The sequence below is a fragment of the Anomaloglossus baeobatrachus genome, chromosome 9 (genome assembly GCF_048569485.1).
Source record: "Anomaloglossus baeobatrachus isolate aAnoBae1 chromosome 9, aAnoBae1.hap1, whole genome shotgun sequence".
Lineage (NCBI taxonomy): Eukaryota > Metazoa > Chordata > Amphibia > Anura > Aromobatidae > Anomaloglossus > Anomaloglossus baeobatrachus.
In genome coordinates, this window is record NC_134361.1 from 62,286,154 (window position 1) to 62,306,300 (window position 20,147).

General features: G+C 51.1%; 1 protein-coding gene across 1 annotated transcript in view; it reads left to right on the plus strand.

Moving 5' to 3' along the window:
• The window catches only part of LOC142251194 (transmembrane 9 superfamily member 2-like), a 175,669-nt gene that overhangs the window by 127,801 nt on the left and 27,721 nt on the right, over positions 1-20,147 (plus strand). The window contains exons 15-16 of the mRNA XM_075323765.1: positions 362-473; positions 10,452-10,623. Coding sequence (XP_075179880.1) covers positions 362-473; positions 10,452-10,623 — 284 coding nt within the window. The remainder of the gene's footprint in view (positions 1-361; positions 474-10,451; positions 10,624-20,147) is intronic.

Here is a 20,147-nt window from a genome sequence, read left to right on the forward strand (position 1 = left end):
TCATCATTCTGCCACGCAGCCACCTGACTCATTGGGCACAGCAGGACGCCGGCACGTCTCAGCGGAGCCATCGGATCGGCTCTCGTGCAGCCCGCATGCATGCTAGGGAATTATTGTTTGTGTGTAGCTATTTAGTGCCGTCTGGGTAAATCCACTTATCCATAGTTGCACCTTGCAGGGCGGCGTATGCTGCTGTAGTGAAAGCTTTCTGTCTGTGTTTCATACTACAATACTCAATGTAGCTGCATGATACAGGTCTGCCCCGCGCCATCTGCGTCACGTCCTGGTATTAATCTGGGCACCACGGACTGTTCTGTGTGCAGCGTTATGTCTATTTCACCGTGTGTATTTTGTTTTGTAGGTCTCATCAAATGTACTATATGTTCGGTTTCCTGTTTCTGGTGTTCATAATCCTCCTGATCACTTGTTCAGAGGCTACTATCTTGCTATGTTACTTCCATCTATGTGCAGAGGTACTTTTATATATGTAAAGCACTGTGCATTCAACTCTGGGGGGGGTTAAGGTTAAAAGTGCCTTGCTGCACTCAAATCAAAGCAAGCCTTTTACCTTTTTCTACATGTTACGAGGTGTCCAGCACCTGGAAACATAACAGCCCCACTACTGCATGGATGGCTCCTTGATTTTCTGTTTTTGTTTGTTTTTTTGTTTAATTTTTTTTTTCTTCCCCCCCCCCCCCCACCCCCCTTCCCCCATGTGTTGTACTATTTTTGTCATATCACTGCAATTAGATACATAACATTTTTAATATTTGATATATATAAGATTTTATATTATAAGATTTTATTTATTATAAGATTTTATTTATACAGTTTTAATAAATTTTTATATTATAATATAAAAATATACATTATATTTTTTATATTATATTTTTATATTTGATTTTTTATATTTTTTTTATTTTATATTTTCATATATAGATTTTATTATATATTTTTTTTTTTTTTTTTTTAAAAACCTCTTCGAATGTACTTGGGGCTCATACTTGCATGTGATCGAACTGGGAAGACATGAGTTTACTATTGGGAGGGTATAAACTATATATTAAACACTATTTTTGGTGAGATGAGAAAGCACTTTGGCTACAGCCACACAGGATCCTATCCGTGAGAAATGGGCTGAGTGTTTTTTTCGTGGTGTGTTTTTTTTTTTTTTTTTTTTTTTTTTTTTTGTTCGTCCTAGTTTCATTGGGTTTTGTTTTTTTATTTTATTTTTACCTGTTTCTTTTCCATATAAGAAATCTTCCCATCTAACCATAAAAAAAATTAAAAAAAACATTATTTTCTTCATCGTTCCTTATGGGAGACCCAGACCATGGGTGTATAGCTTCTGCCTCCGGAGGAAACACAAAGTACTACACTAAAAAGTGTAGCTCCTCCCTCCTAGCATATACACCCCCTGGATAACCAAATATAGCCAGTTCAATGCTTTGTGTTCAGGAGGCACACATCCATACATGCATCCTCATCTGTTTTTGATTTTTGAAAAGAGTTTGAAGAAAAGCGGGTCCAAGCCTGGACTCCCGGCATGTCCCTTCTCACCCCACTGTGTCGGCGGTGCTGTTAAGGTTGATTTCAGGGCTGGAGCCCTTCATGCAGCGCTCCTTCACCATCCCCTGGGGCTCTGGCTTGAAGTGGGAGCCAGCACGGTTCTCACTGCCTTGCAGGAGACCGGTCTCCATCCGCAGCCCCTTTTGGATCCTGCCGGACGGAGCACTCATCCCTCAGGGACCTGGCCCTGCGTCTCACAAGCTAAGTATCTGAGACGTGGTTATCGGGGGGTCCCTTGTACTTTTATTGTGGGGGAGAGTGTGCTGTGAAACTATGCTGACTTTCCGGCCGGTTCTCTGGTTTTCACCGGAGAACCGCGCCGATGGTGCCTGCGCGCCGGCCGCATTATTAAATTTAGGCCCCGGCTTCGTCTGAGGCCTACTTTCGTTTTCACTGCCCCTGCATGCCAATCATGCAGGGGGACAGTGCGGCTCTGCCCAGCGGCTGTTCAGCAAAGGAAAGGGACACTCCTCTCTGAGGAAAGATTCCCTCCCCTGTATACCTCCTTTGCCCTCCGGATCCCGCTCTTTGAGATAGGCCCTGCCCCCTCTCCTCGCTCCGGCGCCATTTTATCAGCGTTCTTACACTGATTGGAGCTGCCTGCAGCATCTCTTTGGGGGTCCGGTCTGTGGGATCTGGAGGGCACACAAACGGTCGGGTAAGCCACAACCTCTGGTTGTGGACCTAGTTATATACTCTCTGGGGGCCATTCTACTCAGAACTCCCACTTCAGCAGCATGTCTCACACAAGGAGCAAGGCTGCAAGGCTGTACTCAATATGCACTGCATGTAGGCTCGTACTGCATGAACCGAGCACATATCCACATTGTGATGCCTGCTCTAACATGGTGGTGCCTCAGCCTGGAGTCTCACTCCCAGTGGTCCCTCCGGCTGCTTCGGCTCCGGTGGCTGAACCCCCGGCTTGGGTAGAATCCTTCTCTAAGTCTATCTCCCAGTCCTTTGCCGACTCCATGGGACAGTTGTCCCGGACTCTGCTGAGCATGCATCAGCCCCCTTCTCAGGGCGCCTCTGCTGCTACGGCTCGCTCAGCAGAGCTCACAGAGCTCAGACCCCGTCCTCCTAAACGGAGATGCAGGGGCTCCTCTCCTTCCTCGTCCCGCGGCTCTGATTCACGAGCTGAATCACAGGAAGAGGAGGATGCCTTTACTGTGGGCTCGGACGCTACTTCCATGTGCCCCATTGATCTGACCGAAGGTGATGCAGATGTTAGTGATTTGATTGCGTCCATTAATTCTGTACTGGACCTCAATCCACCAGTATCGGATGAACAACCCTCTCTGGTAGAAAAGCACCAGTTTACATCACCTAAGAGAGCAAGGAGTGTGTTCTTTAACCACTCCAGTTTTCAGGACACTGTGACCAAGCCCAGGGCCTGTCCTGACAAACGCTTCCCAAAGCGTAGTTCTGATGACCGTTTTCCCTTTCCACCAGAGGTGGTCAAGGAGTGGGCTCATTCACCGAAGGTGGACCCTCCGGTGTCTAGAATCTCAGCCCGGACAGTTGTATCTGTGGCTGATGGTACCTCACTTAAGGATTCCACTGACCGCCAGGTTAACCTTCTGGCCAAATCTGTATATGAAGCGGCAGGGGCCTCGTTCTCCCAGTCTTTTGCAGCAGTATGGGCTCTCAAAGCCATCTCTGCTTCTCTAGAGAAGTTGCATTCCCTCACCAGGGACTCTATGCCCGAAATGGTTGCCTTAACTTCCCAGGCTTCAGCCTTTTCATCCTATGCCATGTCTGCCATTCTGGAGGCTTCTCACCGCACTGCGGTGGCTTCGGCTAATTCCCTCGCTATACGCAGGATCTTGTGGCTGCGAGAGTGGAAAGCAGACGCTTCTTCCAAGAAGTACCTTGCTGGGCTCCCATTTGCTGGGTCCCGGCTGTTTGGCGAACAACTGGATGAAATCATTAAGGAAGCTACTGGCGGGAAGAGTACTTCCTTGCCACAAACTAAAACCAGGAAACCTGTCCAGGGCAGGAACCAGTCCAGGTTTCGTTCCTTTCGTTCCTCTAACTGGTCATCCTCTAAGCCCTTGGCCTCGTCCACTAACTCAGCCAAGGACCGAAAACCCAGCTGGCGCACGAAGCCGCGTCCTCAGAAGTCCGCAGGAGCCGCTGCCACTAAGGCAGCCTCCTCTTGACTATCTGGCCGCGCCAGCAACGTCCTTGGTCGGTGGCAGGCTCTCCCACTTTGGCGACGTGTGGTTTCGACACGTCTCCGATCAGTGGGTGCGGGATATAATCTCCCACGGCTACAGGATAGAATTCTCTTCCAGCCCGCCAAACAGATTTTTTCTGTCCACTCCCCCCTGCTCCAAGGCCGCCGCCTTCTCGCAGGCCGTGGCATCCTTGCAGGCCAATGGAGTAATTGTACCGGTTCCCGCCCGGGAACGATTCAGAGGTTCCTACTCAAATCTCTTACTAGTCCCCAAAAAGGACGGTTCCTTCCGGCCCATCCTGGATCTCAAGCTTCTCAACAAGCATGTCCAGGTGCGGCATTTTCGCATGGAGTCTCTGCGATCAGTCATTGCCTCAATGACCCAAGGAGATTTCCTAGCATCCATCGACATCAGAGATGCCTATCTGCATGTGCCAATTGCAGTTTCACACCAGCGTTGGCTACGTTTTGCAATCGGAGAGGAACATTTCCAATTCGTGGCTCTTCCCTTCGGGTTAGCCACGGCCCCTCGAGTATTCACCAAAATCATGGCAGCAGTGGTTGCGGTTCTGCACCTCCAGGGGTTGGCAGTGATTCCTTACCTGGACGACCTTCTAGTCAAGGCTGCATCCAGTGCAGACTGTCAGCGGAGTGTCTCGCTCACTCTCGCCACTCTAGTCCAGTTCGGGTGGCTTGTCAATCTACCCAAGTCCACTCTGACTCCGACCCAGAGTCTCACGTACCTAGGGATGCAGTTCGAGACTTTGCCGGCACTTGTAAAGCTCCATCTGGCGGTGCGCTCTTTACTGAGGTCTCGCCGTCACTCCTTCAGGCACCTAATGCAGGTGCTGGGTCAGATGGTGGCGTCAATGGAAGCGGTTCCCTTTGCCCAGTTCCATCTGCGTCCCCTGCAGCTGGACATTCTACGCTCTTGGGACAAGCGGACTTGCACAGGTTGGTGGCTCTGTCGCCACAGACCAGGGGCTCCCTTCAGTGGTGGCTTCGGCCCCTCTCTCTGTCTCAGGGACGTTCCTTCCTGCCCCCGTCCTGGATGATCCTAACCACGGATGCCAGTCTAATCGGCTGGGGAGCAGTATATCTCCACCACAGAGCGCAGGGCACTTGGACTCAGTCCGAATCAGCCCTCTCTATCAATGTGCTGGAAATCAGAGCTGTGCTTCTAGCTCTCTTAGCCTTTCACCATCTGTTGGCGGGCAAGCACATTCGAGTCCAGTCAGACAACGCAACAGCAGTTGCCTACATCAATCACCAAGGCGGGACACGCAGCCGCCTGGCAATGTTGGAGGTTCAACGCATCCTTCAGTGGACGGAGGACTCCAAGTCCACCATATCCGCAGTCCACATCCCAGGCGTGGAAAAGTGGGAGGCAGATTATCTCAGCTGTCAGACCGTGGACAGCGGCGAGTGGGCTCTGCATCCGGCAGTGTTTCGGTCAATCTGCCGCAAGTGGGGCACTCCGGAAGTGGACCTAATGGCATCCCGGCACAACAACAAGGTTCCGGTTTACGTGGCTCGCTCCCACGATCCTCAGGCCTTTGCAGCGGACGCGCTGGTTCAGGATTGGTCCCAGTTTCGTCTGTCTTACGTGTTTCCCCCTCTAGCTCTCTTGCCCAGAGTCCTGCGCAAGATCAGAATGGAGGGCCGTCGGGTCATCCTCATTGCTCCAGACTGGCCCAGGCGAGCTTGGTATCCAGACCTGCTCCACCTGTCCGTAGAGGTGCCGTGGCATCTTCCGGACCGTCCAGACCTTCTCTCACAAGGTCCGTTTTTCCGCCAGAATTCTGCGGCTCTCAGATTGACGGCGTGGCTCTTGAGTCCTGGATCTTGTCGGCTTCTGGTATCCCTCCTGAAGTCATCTCCACTATGACTCGGGCTCGGAAGTCTTCCTCTGCCAAGATATATCACAGGACCTGGAGAATCTTCCTGTCCTGGTGTCGCTATTCCGGCCATGCTCCTTGGCCTTTTTCCCTGCCGACCCTTCTGTCCTTTTTACAGTCCGGTCTGCAGCTAGGACTATCCCTCCCTTCCCTCAAGGGTCAGGTCTCGGCTCTGTCAGTATTGTTCCAGCGGCGTATCGCCCGACTGGCTCAGGTGAGCACCTTCATGCAGGGTGCATCTCACATCATTCCGCCTTACCGGCGTCCTTTGGATCCCTGGGACCTTAATCTGGTCCTCACGGCCTTGCAGAAACCCCCTTTTGAGCCACTTAGGGAGGTTTCTTTGTCTCGTCTTTCACAGAAAGTGGTCTTTCTAGTGGCCATAACCTCCCTCAGGAGAGTCTCTGATTTGGCTGCTCTCTCTTCGGAGTCACCTTTTTTGGTGTTTCATCAGGACAAGGTGGTTCTCCGTCCGACTCCGGACTTTCTTCCTAAGGTGGTATATCCTTTCCACCTTAACCAGGATATTTCCCTGCCTTCTCTTTGTCCGGCTCCTGTTCATCGCTTTGAAAAAGCGTTGCATACTCTGGATCTGGTGCGGGCGCTCCGGATCTATGTGTCTCGCACCGCTGCTCTTAGGCGGTGCACCTCTTTTTGTGCTGACCTCAGGTAGGCGCAAGGGCCTCTCGGCTTCTAAGCCGACCCTAGCTCGTTGGATTAGGTCGGCCATTTCCGATGCCTACCAGTGTTCTCAGGTGCCTCCCCCGCCAGGGATCAAGGCACACTCGACCAGAGCTGTCGGTGCCTCTTGGGCTTTCCGGCACCAGGCTACGGCTCAGCAGGTCTTTCAGGCTGCCACTTGGTCTAGTCTGCATACCTTTTTGAAGCACTACCAAGTGCATGCTCATGCTTCGGCAGATGCGAGCTTGGGCAGACACATCCTTCAGGCGGCTGTCGCCCATTTGTGAAGTTAGGTTTCGCCTACTTCTCAGTTTTCTGTTTATTCCCACCCATGGACTGCTTTGAGACGTCCCATGGTCTGGGTCTCCCATAAGGAACGATGAAGATAAAGAGAATTTTGCTTACTTACCGTAAATTCTTTTTCTTATAGTTCCGTAATGGGAGACCCAGCTCCCTCCCTGTTGCCTGTTGGCAGTTTTCTTGTTCCGTGTGTTTTCACCGGCTGCTGTTGTAGACAGAGGCTCCGGTTGTTCCGGTTTTTTGCTCTATCTCTACTTGTGGGTGGCTGTCCTCCTTCAGCTTTTGCACTAAACTGGCTATATTTGGTTATCCAGGGGGTGTATATGCTAGGAGGGAGGAGCTACACTTTTTAGTGTAGTACTTTGTGTGTCCTCCGGAGGCAGAAGCTATACACCCATGGTCTGGGTCTCCCATTACGGAACTATAAGAAAAAGAATTTACGGTAAGTAAACAAAATTCTTTATTTTGGGTTCTGTGAGACATAGAAGCCTTTCTGATTTTGCCTCCTTGTTTCATGGATCCCCATTGACTTGTATGGCTGTGTCTGATCCACAAACACTGATCAAAATTTGTCTATCTTAGACTCTGGATCTCACCCTCCGCTGTGATTTTGCAGAAACTCTGGGTCTGCATCACTATCTCCCCCCCCCCAAAATAAATCAAATCACATCCAGTCATTTCATATGGATGTGTAGCCTCTCTGTATGATCAGAGTTTTCTTACGGAGTTGGTGTTTTTTTGTTTAGCACAACTCTCCAATGAAAACTTTGGGTTGTTTTTTTTTTTTTTGTTTTGTTCTTTGCAGAATTTCTGCTCTGAAAACTCCACATTAAAAAACTGAATATTCCTTAAAATATGTGCACACAGGACTATTTGCCTCTTAAAAATAAAAAACAACCACGAAAAAAGGTCTTGTGGACTTGTGTGTGGTAATACAGCAGATTTGCTGCACAGCACCACTCAGTTTTCTTTGCAAAACTTCACAGCACTTGGATTTTTTTTCCCGCTTTTCATTAGTTTATGATATGATAAAATGATTAGTGCTATACAAACCTGCAACATAGCCCACAAAATATAGTTCTTATGCATGATTGCATGCAGACTTATGAAATTTTACAAATCATTTGGGGGGGGGGGGGGTTCTTGTGAATATTTGCATGTAGGTGGCTTTCAAATCTGCTTTTTCCCAGTCCATTTACCTTCGGCTGCTTTGATATCAGACCTTGCTTATTTGGAGTACAGCTGATGGCAGTGATGGGGGTCAGCTCAGCACTTGAGTCACTAACTATGGGGAAGAAGCTGCTGCATGAGATTGTTCTGATAAGCACAACACTCAGGAGGAGACAGGAGCTGGTCTGACCCATCACTGACCCACCCATCACGATCTGACCCCCTCACTGGCCCACCCATCCCGATCTGACCCCTCACTGGCCCACCCATCCCGATCTGACCCCTCACTGGCCCACCCATCCCGATCTGACCCCTCACTGGCCCACCCATCCCGATCTGACCCCTCACTGGCCCACCCATCCCGATCTGACCCCTCACTGGCCCACCCATCCCGATCTGACCCCTCACTGGCCCACCCATCCCGACCTGACCCCTCACTGGCCCACCCATCACGACCTGACCCCTCACTTGCCCACCCATCACGACCTGACCCCTCACTGGCCCACCCATCACGATCTGGCCCCTCACTGGCCCACCCATCACGACCTGACCCCTCACTTGCCCACCCATCACGACCTGACCCCTCACTGGCCCACCCATCACGATCTGGCCGCTCACTGCAATCATTTGTGCTCCTAATCACTACACTCTAATATCAGTGTAGCTGAAGGAAAATAGAATGAGGAAAAGCAGGGGTTCGGAGACCATGAATATGCATATATTATTATTTTTTTTTTATTACAGGATCTTAGTAAAGTATTTTGGATTATTTCTCGGTTTTCTACATTAGTGACACTTTTTTTTTATAAAAAAAATTAAGTTTAGTTTGGCTTCATTCACTGATAACATCTGTTGTTTTACATCCAAGATTAATTTCAAACATCTAACTGATGAGTCCTTGGAACTTTAAGCAGAAAGTTTTAAACATTTTTTTGTGTAATTGGGTTCCAACCCCCACACAAATTATTGCATGGTCTTGACAAACTGATTTGTAGAAGAACACATCAAAGGGGTTATCCACTGCTTTTACATTGATGGCCTATCTGTTATGATCCGTAACCATGGAAGACAACCATAAATCATTGGTAAAAGGTGACAAGAGCATTGGCAACTAATCTGGCCGACATCCCCTTACTAACCATCACAACTAGAAGTAGCCGCGAACCCAGACGGAGAACTAGCTATCCTAAAGGAAGGAAAGATGAAGAACTCTTTGCCTCAGAAAATAGACAAGAATAGCTAGCCCCCCACATTCAAAGACTGCGGTGATATAGGAAAACACAATACACAGATGATAGGATTAGCAAAAGGTGAGGCCCTACTGACTAAATAGGACAAGACAGGAAAGGGACTGATGGTGGCCAGAGAAAAACCATGCAAAAATCCAAATACCGGATAGTACAAAAAAGCCCTCAGATCGCTAGATCTGAACTCCGTCCTATACCAGGCGTTCTTGTCATACCAATGAACAGAAAGCATGAATCATACAAATTCAAGAAGCAACAAAAAACATGGACTTATAGGAGCAATACTCCAAACATAACTGCAGGGAGCTTTCCAGCTAAGCAACTGAGAGGGAAGATCCCTGCATGCAAATAAACTGAAAACAACCACAGCAAATGACAAACTTAGATAAGAACAAAAAGAACCAAACAACAAATAAAGAGCCTAGCACTTATCTGAGCTAGATGTGGTCTGGAGCAGGATGAAGCAGGCAGGTGTACAAAGAACTGACATCCGGCATAGCCTGCTAGCAGACCAGAGTTTAAATAAGCAGAGAGTTGAGCAATGGGCATTTCCATTACTAACACACCTGGTCTATGTCCAAACCATTCCTTGCCACAAGAGGGAGCCTCACAGCAGCAAAAGCATAACTGACATTCACAACACCTATTCTTAAGATAGGTCATTAAGGTCTGATCTGCTGAGGTCTGACACCCGGCACCACCACCGATCAGCTGTTCTCTGTCCCGGCAGCTGGAAATCCTCAGTTCCGGCGCTGCTCTGTCTTCTGATGGGTACTACACATCTGCTTCCCAGTCAAATCAATAGGAGGTGGATGTGCAGTACCTGGCCACGGCCGGTATCAGAAGACAGAGCAGTGTTGGAGATGAGCATTCCCAGCTGCCTGCTGCCGGCGCCGGGTCTGGGAACAGCTGATTGGTGGGGTGCAGGGTGTCAAACCACATCCGATCAGACATTGATGACCTATCCTAAGGATAAGTGTAAAGTAAGTGTAAAAGTAGTGGACAAGCCCTTTAAGATTCCTGCCATTGGGGTGTTTGCGATATCGGTGGTGACGGTTCTGGTCATTTTGTCTACTCTGATCCGGTAATGTTTCTTATAACTTCCAGTTGCTTTGTCGCTGGTCGGGCAATGTCGCTATCCCGGACTGGTTGATACATTTCTATCTCCCCAGCACTACACGCATCTGCCAAGGTTTTTCTAGGAATATATTGAAATATTTTTTTTTTCATGTAAATAAATATATTGAGTTTCTATGTGACCCCTTTTTTTTGACTCTTTTGTAATATTAAACCACACATACTTGTATCTTTTTGTCTTCAGACAATAAGCTTTACACTTTTATAAACCAGTGAAAATAAAACTAACTTGTCCTAAAGTCCTTTTTGTGTTTTTCCATCTCCGTGCAGGATTACCATTGGTGGTGGCGGTCCTTCCTAACGAGCGGATTCACCGCTGTTTACCTCTTTATCTACGCGGTTCATTATTTCTTCTCTAAGCTGCAAATCACAGGAACTGCCAGCACCATTTTGTACTTTGGGTACACGATGATCATGGTTTTAATTTTTTTCCTGTTTACAGGTAAGTAGCAATTATACAGAAAATTCCCAGAACTGTTTGTCTTTTTTTCAGTGTTCAAGCTCATCGGGGATGAGCAAAAAACAAAAACGGAAAATACCTGTAAGGTATTGGCGTTAACCTTTTCATCACCCCTGGAGGAGAGAGACCCTGTGCCTTAGGTCTGTAGTTACGTATTGGGGGGTTAATGTTATCAGACACTGCTATTAATTTGGAGGATAACCTACAGTAATAGCAGTCTTTGATAGCAGGAATTGATGGAGACAGAAGATACAGGTCATTACTAGGGATGAATACCTCAAATATTCGGCTTCGCTAATATTTTCCGAATAGGTCGCCGCTATGCAAATATTCGATGCGCACTGTAAGTCTATGGGAAGCCCGAATAGTTCCAAATAGTTGTTATTCGGGTTTGTCATAGACTTACATTGCGCATCGAATAGTCGAATAGCGGCGACCTATTCGGCAAATATTCGCGAAGCCGAATATTTGAGGTATTCGATCATCCCTAGTCATTACTGAAGGCTACGACTAAGTACAGGTGCCCATGGAATCATATCTGGCACAGTATACAAGGCCGCAACATATTAAACGGCTTCTGTGTCTCCCTGTGAGTCCAGTGATCGGTTCCAGGAGGCAGGATTTGGGTAATTCGGATCCGTGTCATCTTGGTGCAGCTATACGATTTACAGCACCCCACTTCTGGGATCAATACTACTGTCTAGATTGGCCGCCTCGTGTGGTGGTGTGGTCACAGCATCTAATTGGGGTAGTGAAGAGGTGACTGTCCATTTGTTTCTCTCCTCACTCTGTTTTATGGGCATTACAGAGAAAATCCACACCAGTGGAATACTCCTTTACTTAAAATTATAAATCCTGAAACATTTTGACAGTCGTTACTCCATGTAGTTTGTGGTTGCCAGACCACAGCCCTGCAAACCTCCTCCTACCTGCAGCATCCACGGGGTATCTCCTGATTAGTAAGATGGCCGAAGAGGCATCAGGGATGCTCCTGGTAATTCAGAGTGGCTCTGTTCAGCAGCTACTTGTTGTTTACAGCGGCTTGAACTAGGGGCAGCTAGATCTCCCCCACGTCCGAAAACTGAGGCAGAAGCCAGCGCTGATTGCACATGGGGCTCACGTGACGTCACATGAGCCCCCACATTGCTGGAACTGCACTAGCCACAGAGGGGAGTATAGGCTTTTTAAAATTTTACCTAGGGGAAAACGTGGAATCAGAAGCGGTGGTTCTAGTAGTGGGCAACCCCTTTTCTTCATCGTTCCTATGGGAGACCCAGACCATGGGTGTATAGCTTCTGCCTCCGGAGTCCGGAGGACACACAAAGTACTACACTCAAAAGTGTAGCTCCTCCCTCCGGGCTATATACACCCCCTGGATGACAATCTAACCAGTTCAATGCTTTGTGTTCAGGAGGTCACACACACATGCATTCTCTGATTTTTAAGATTTTTTCAAAGATTTGGAAGAAAAGCGGGTCCGATCTGGACTCCCGGCATGTCCCTTCTCACCCCACTGTGTCGGCGGTGCTGTTAAGGTTGACTTTACAAGGCTGGAGCCTTCACATGCCGCGCTCCTTCACCATCCCTCGGGCTCTGGCTTGAAGTGGGAGCCATCACGGTTCTCTCTGCTTTGCAGGAGACCGGTCTCCATCCGCAGCCCTGTCAGGATCCTGTCGGACGGAGCGTTTAATCCCCCCCCCAGGGACTTGGCCCTGCGTCTCAAAGCTAAGTATTGAGACATTTTTCAGGGGTCCCGGGTACGTTTATTAAGGGGAGAGTGTGTCCTTTGACTGTACTGTGAATTCCGGCCGGTTCTCTGGATTTATCCTGAGAACCGCGCCGACGGTGCCTGCTCGTCGGCCGCATGTAAAAATTTAGGCCCCGGCTTCAGTTGCGGCCTAGTTTCGTTTTCAGCTTCCCCTGCATGTCAGTCATGCAGGGGAGCAGTGCGGCGCCGCCCACCGGCCGTTCAGCATAGGGGAGGACACTCCTTTCTGAGGAGATGTTCCCTCCCCTGTATCTCTCCTTGGCCCTCCGATTCCCGCTCTTGGGCTAATCCCCGCCCCCCCTCCTCCCTCCAGCGCCATTTTCTCAGCGTTCACATGCTGATCGGCGCTGACTGCTGCAGCTGCTGCATCGCTTCACTGGGGGTCCGAGCTGTGGAATCCGGAGGGCACACAGGAATCTGTCTGGTAAGCCACAACCTCTGGTTGTGGGCTTTTATTATACACTCTCAGGTGGTCTTTCTACAGGAGTGTATTCTTACTGCAGGGTCTCCACCTCAGCAGCATGTCTGTCACTAGGAGCAAGAAGGCTGCTAAGCTGTACGCTATATGCACTGCATGTCAGCTCATTCTGCCAGAACCGAGCACATATCCACATTGTGATGCCTGCTCTAACATGGTGGTGCCTCAGCCTGGAGCCTCCTCAGGGGTCCCTCAGGCTGCTCCGGCCCCGGTGGCTGAACCCCCGGCTTGGGTAGCATCTTTTTCCAGAGCGATTTCCCAGTCTTTTGCAGACTCTATGGGACAGCTGTCCCGGACTCTGCTGACCCTGCATCAGCCCCCTTCTCAGGGCGCCCCTGCTGCTCCGAGCTCTGCAGAGCTATCAGAGCATGTTTTGGGACCCCGTCCTCCTAAACGGAGACGCAGGGACCCTTTTCCTTCCTCGTCCCACGACTCTGATTCACGAGCTGAGGTGCAAGGCGAGGAAGATACTTTTACTGTGGGCTCAGACGCTACCTCTATGTATCCCATTGACTTATCTGAGGGTGATGCGGATGTTAGTGACTTGATTGCATCCATTAACTCCGTACTGAACCTCAATCCACCAGTGTCAGAGGAACAAGCCTCCCTGGTAGAAATACACCAGCTTACCTCTCCTAAGAAAGCTAGGAGTACGTTTTTTAACCACTCCAGTTTTCAGACCACTGTTACCAAGCCCAGGGCCTGTCCTGACAAACGCTTTCCAAAGCGTGGCTCTGATGACCGTTTTCCCTTTCCACCTGAGGTGGTTAAGGAGTGGGCTCAGTCCCCAAAGGTTGACCCTCCGGTGTCTAGAATCTCAGCCCGGACAGTCGTATCTGTGGCCGATGGCACCTCTCTTAAGGATCCCACTGACCGCCAGGTTGACCTTCTGGCCAAATCTGTATATGAGGCGGCAGGAGCCTCGTTCTCCCCGTCTTTTGCAGCAGTGTGGGCTCTTAAGGCAGTCTCTGCCTCTCTGGCGGAAATACATTCCCTTGCCAGGGACTCTATACCCGAGTTGGTTGCTTTAACTTCCCAGGCCTCGGCTTTTTCATCCTACGCCATGTCTGCCATTCTGGAGGCTTCTCACCGCACGGCGGTGGCTTCCGCTAATTCCCTCGCGATCCGCAGGATCTTGTGGCTTCGAGAGTGGAAAGCAGACGCTTCTTCTAAGAAGTTCCTTGCTGGGCTCCCCTTTGCTGGGTCCCGGCTGTTCGGTGAACAACTGGATGAAATTATTAAGGAAGCTACTGGCGGGAAGAGTACTTCCTTGCCGCAGACTAAAACCAGGAAACCTGTCCAGGGCAGGAACTAGTCGAGGTTTCGTTCCTTTCGTTCCTCTAACTGGTCATCCTCTAAGCCCTCAGCCTCGTCCACTGCCTCAGCCAAGGATCGTAAACCCAACTGGCGCGCGAAACCGCGTCCTCAGAAGAGCGGAGGAGCCGCTGCCACTAAGGCAGCCTCCTCTTGACTATCTGGCTGCGCCAGCAACGTCCTTGGTCGGTGGCAGGCTCTCCCACTTTGGCGACGTGTGGTTTCAACACGTCTCCGATCAGTGGGTGCGGGATATCATCTCCCACGGCTACAGGATAGAATTTTCTTCGGCGCTCCATTGGGAGACCCAGACGATTGGGTGTATAGCACTGCCTCCGGAGGCCACACAAAGCAATTACACTAAAAAGTGTAAGGCCCCTCCCCTTCTGGCTATACACCTCCAGTGGGATCACTGGCTCACCAGTTTTCAAGCTTTGTGCGAAGGAGGTCAGACATCCACGCATAGCTCCACTGTTTAGTCAGCAGTAGCTGCTGACTATGTCGGATGGAAGAAAAGAGGGCCCATATACGGCCCCCAGCATGCTCCCTTCTCACCCCACTTGTGGTTTGTAAGGTTGAGGTACCCATTGCGGGTACGGAGGCTGGAGCCCACATGCTGCTTTCCTTCCCCATCCCCCTGAGGGGCTCTGAGGAAGTGGGATCTTACCGGCCTCCAAGCCCTGAGGCCGGGCTCCGTCCACAGACCCATTGAACCTGATGGATAAGGAGCTGTGTACCATTCAGGGACAAGGCCCTGCAACTTTCAGGTACTCTGTGTCCCCGTTCAGGCGGGCACGCACACACCAGACTTGCTGGGTGTGTTAGTGCGCCGGGGACAGTAACGCTGGGGTTTGAGTCACAGCAGCTTAGCTGTGTGACTTCATGTGCTGGGAACTACCGCGCCGGCCACTCTCGGAGCGGCGGCGCGGCTGGGACTTGTAGTGCGCCGGGGACTTAGCGCCGACCGCGCTTTTACGGCGGCGGCGCTTATAAATTTAGTCCCCGGCTTTTGCGACCTAGCTCCGCTTCGTTCCCGCCCCCTCCCTGTCAATCAGGGAAGGGGAGAGACGCTGTACGTTTACTCAGCGCCGAGGGCTGGAGCCTTATTTACATGCTCCAGCCCTCTCACTTGGCACAGTGGGACGCAGGTTTCCCGCTTTTGGTCTGGCACGCCCAGGGCCCGCCCCCCCCTCCACAGGACGCCGGCAGCCATTCCTGCATGCAGTTCTGGCTGGAGGACGGACACAGGCTCTGGGAGACCCAAGACTAGGGATTTCTGGTGACCACACACCCGCGTTTAGCGGGCGGTAAGCAGCACTTTAGTGCTGGCCCCTCTTGTGCCACAGTGTGTATTGGTGTACTTTTCCCTGTACCAGATATCTATATATATATACTGCACTGTACGGTCGCTTCTTGGCTGTATACCCTATATTGCTCTGGGAAGACAACAACATGTCATCCACAAAACGCAAGGGTGCCAAGGCACGGGCTGTATACACTGCTTGTACAGCATGTGGGGCTAATCTACCAGCAGGCTCCAACGACTCTCATTGTGTGCAATGTTCAGTCCCAGTGGCACTTCGTCAGCCAGAGCCTATGGTGGTAGTAGCCCAGGCAGAGTCGCCTGTGAACCCTGCCCCGGTGACGGGGACAGAATTTGCAGTCTTTGCTGATAAAATGTCTGTGACTATGACAAAAATCCTGGAGACCTTGCAGTCCAGGCCAGTTGCTCAGACCATGGACACTACTGTCCCTATGTTCCCCGGTCCCCCTCAGTTGGAACTAATCCGTACTTCACGGGGGTCCCAGGCATCACAGGCTGAGGGCTCTGACTCCGATGACAGTCCCAGGCCGCCTAAGCGAGCTCGCTGGGAGAGACCCTCCACGTCATCACGCGGGTCAGGGTCTCAGCGAGAAGGGTCTCTATATGATGAGACAGAGGTGGGTGATCAGGAGTCTAGCCCTGACACCGCACTCAATTTGGATACGCCAGATGGTGACGCCATGGTAAATGACCTTATAGCGGCCATCAATAGGCTGTTGGATATTTCTCCACCAGCCCCTTCAGCAGAGGAGGCAGCTGCCCAGCAGGAGAAATTCCATTTCCTGTATCCCAAGCGTAAATTGAGTACTTTTCTGGACCACTCTGACTTCAGAGCATCAATCCAGAAACACCATGCTTATCCGGACAAGCGTTTTTCCAAACGTCTTAAGGATACACGTTATCCCTTTCCCCCTGACGTGGTCAAACGCTGGACCCAGTGTCCAAAAGTGGACCCTCCAATATCCAGGCTTGCAGCTAGATCCATAGTTGCAGTGGAGGATGGGGCTTCACTTAAAGATGCCAATGACAGACAGATGGACCTTTGGTTGAAATCTGTCTATGAAGCTATTGGCGCGTCGTTTGCTCCAGCATTCGCGGCCGTGTGGGCGCTCCAAGCTATTTCAGCTGGTTTGGCACAGGTGGACTCTTTCATACGTCCAGCAGTGCCGCAAGTGGCGTCCTTAACTACGCAAATGACTGCGTTTGCGACCTACGCTATTAATGCGGTACTGGACTCGACGAGCCGTACCGCAATGGCTTCCGCCAACTCTGTAGTTTTGCGCAGAGCCTTGTGGTTAAAAGAATGGAAAGCAGATTCTGCTTCTAAAAAATGTTTAACCAGCTTGCCATTATCTGGAGACAGACTGTTTGGTGAGCAATTGGCGGAAATCATTAAACAGTCCAAAGGTAAGGACTCTTCCTTACCCCAGCCCAGATCAAGCAAACCTCAACAGAGGAAGTGGCAGTCAAAGTTTCGGTCCTTTCGAGGCTCTGGCAAGCCCCAGTTCGCCTCGTCCAAAGGGACTCAGAAAGAGCAAAGGAGCTCTGATTCCTGGCGGGCTCACTCACGCCCCAAGAAAGCAGCCGGAGGTACCGCTTCCAAGGCGGCTGCCTCATGACTTGCGGCCGCCTCCCTCCGCATCCTCGGTCGGTGGCAGGCTCTCCCGCTTTTGCGACATTTGGCTGCCACAGGTCAAAGACCGGTGGGTAACAGACATTTTGTCTCACGGGTACAGGATAGAGTTCAGTTCTCGTCCTCCGCCTCGGTTCTTCAGAACTTCCCCACATCCCGACCGAGCAGATGCCCTTCTGCAGGCGGTGAATTCTCTAAGAGCAGAAGGAGTGGTGGTCCCTGTTCCTCTTCAGGAACAAGGACAAGGTTTTTACTCCAATCTCTTTGTGGTGCCAAAAAAGGACGGCTCATTCCGTCCTGTTCTGGACCTAAAACTGCTCAACAAGCATGTGAACGCCAGGCGGTTCCGGATGGAATCCCTCCGCTCAGTCATTGCCTCAATGTCTCAAGGAGATTTCCTAGCATCAATAGACATCAAAGATGCTTATCTCCACGTGCCGATTGCTACAGAGCACCAACGTTTTCTACGCTTCGTGATAGGAGACGACCATCTTCAGTTCGTAGCTCTGCCATTTGGTCTGGCGACAGCCCCACGGGTGTTCACCAAGGTCATGGCGGCAGTGGTAGCAGTCTTGCACTCTCAGGGACACTCTGTGATCCCTTACTTGGACGATCTACTTGTCAAGGCACCCTCTCAGGAGGCATGCCAACTCAGCCTGAATGTTGCACTGGAGACTCTCCAGACGTTCGGGTGGATCATCAACTTCTCAAAGTCAAATCTGTCACCGACCCAATCGCTAACGTATCTTGGCATGGAGTTTCATACTCTCTCAGCGATAGTGAAGCTTCCGCTGGACAAGCAGAGGTCACTACAGACTGGGGTGCAGGCTCTCCTTCAAAGTCAGTCGCACTCCTTAAGACGCCTCATGCACTTCCTCGGGAAGATGGTGGCGGCAATGGAGGCGGTTCCGTTTGCGCAGTTTCATCTGCGCCCACTTCAATGGGACATTCTCCGCTAATGGGACGGGAAGTCAACATCCCTGGACAGGAAAGTCTCCCTTTCCCAGACTGCCAAAGACTCTCTGCAGTGGTGGCTTCTTCCCACCTCATTATCACAGGGAAGATCCTTCCTACCACCGTCCTGGGCGGTGGTCACGACGGACGCGAGTCTCTCAGGGTGGGGAGCAGTTTTTCTCCACCACAGGGCTCAGGGTACGTGGACTCAGCAGGAGTCCACCCTTCCGATCAATGTTCTGGAGATCAGAGCAGTATATCTTGCCCTACTAGCCTTCCAGCAGTGGCTGGAAGGAAAGCAGATCCGAATTCAGTCGGACAACTCCACAGCGGTGGCATACATCAACCACCAAGGGGGGACTCGCAGTCGGCAAGCCTTCCAGGAAGTCCGGCGGATCCTGATGTGGGTGGAAGCCACGGCCTCCACCATATCCGCAGTTCACATCCCCGGCGTAGACAACTGGGAAGCAGACTTCCTCAGTCGCCAGGGCATGGACGCAGGGGAATGGTCCCTTCACCCGGAAGTGTTTCAGGAAATCTGTCGCCGCTGGGGAAGGCCGGACGTCGATCTAATGGCGTCCCGGCACAACAACAAGGTCCCGACCTTCATGGCACGGTCTCGCGATCACAGAGCTCTGGCGGCAGACGCCTTAGTGCAAGATTGGTCGCAGTTCCGGCTCCCTTATGTGTTTCCACCTCTGGCGCTCTTGCCCAGGGTGCTACGCAAGATCAGATCCGACTGCAGCCGTGTCATACTCGTCGCCCCAGACTGGCCACGGAGGGCGTGGTATCCGGATCTGTGGCATCTCACGGTCGGCCAACCGTGGGCACTAACAGACCGACCAGACTTACTGTCCCAAGGGCCGTTTTTCCATCGGAATTCCGCGGCCCTGAACCTGACTGTGTGGCCATTGAGTCCTGGATCCTAGCGTCTTCAGGATTATCCCAAGGGGTCGTTGCCACCATGAGACAGGCTAGGAAGCCCACGTCCGCTAAGATCTACCACAGAACGTGGAGGATATTCTTATCCTGGTGCTCTGCTCAGGGAGTGTCTCCCTGGCCATTTGCATTGCCTACCTTTCTTTCTTTCCTACAATCTGGGTTAGAAAAAGGTTTGTCGCTCGGCTCCCTTAAGGGGCAAGTCTCGGCGCTATCCGTCTTTTTTCAGAAGCGTCTAGCACGACTCTCTAAGGTGCGCACGTTCCTGCAGGGGGTTTGTCATATCGTACCCCCGTACAAGCGACCATTAGATCCATGGGACCTGAACAGGGTGCTAGTTGCCCTCCAGAAGCCGCCCTTCGAGCCTCTGAGGGAGGTTTCACTTTCTAGACTGTCACTCACAGAAAGTGGCTTTTCTGGTAGCGATCACATCTCTTCGGAGAGTGTCTGAGCTAGCAGCGCTGTCATCCAAGGCTCCCTTCCTGGTCTTCCACCAGGACAAGGTAGTGCTGCGCCCCATTCAGGAGTTTCTCCCGAAGGTGGTATCCTCTTTTCATCTTAATCAGGATATCTCTTTGCCTTCTTTTTGTCCTCATGCAGTTCATCGGTATGAGAAGGATTTACATTTGTTAGATCTGGTGCGAGCACTCAGAATCTACATTTCCCGCACGGCGCCCCTGCGCCGTTCGGATGCACTCTTTGTCCTTGTCGCTGGTAAGCGCAAGGGGTCGCAGGCTTCTAAGGCCACCCTGGCTCGATGGATCAAAGAACCAATTCTTGAGGCCTACCGTTCTGCTGGGCTTCCGGTTCCATCAGGGCTGAAGGCCCATTCTACCAGAGCCGTGGGTGCGTCCTGGGCATTACGACACCAGGCTACGGCTCAACAGGTGTGCCAGGCAGCTACCTGGTCGAGTCTGCACACTTTCACCAAACATTATCAGGTGCATACCTATGCTTCGGCGGACGCCAGCCTAGGTAGAAGAGTCCTGCAGGCGGCAGTTGCCTACCCGTAGGGGAGGGCTGTCTTTGCAGCTCTAACATGAGGTATTTCTTTACCCACCCAGGGACAGCTTTTGGACGTCCCAATCGTCTGGGT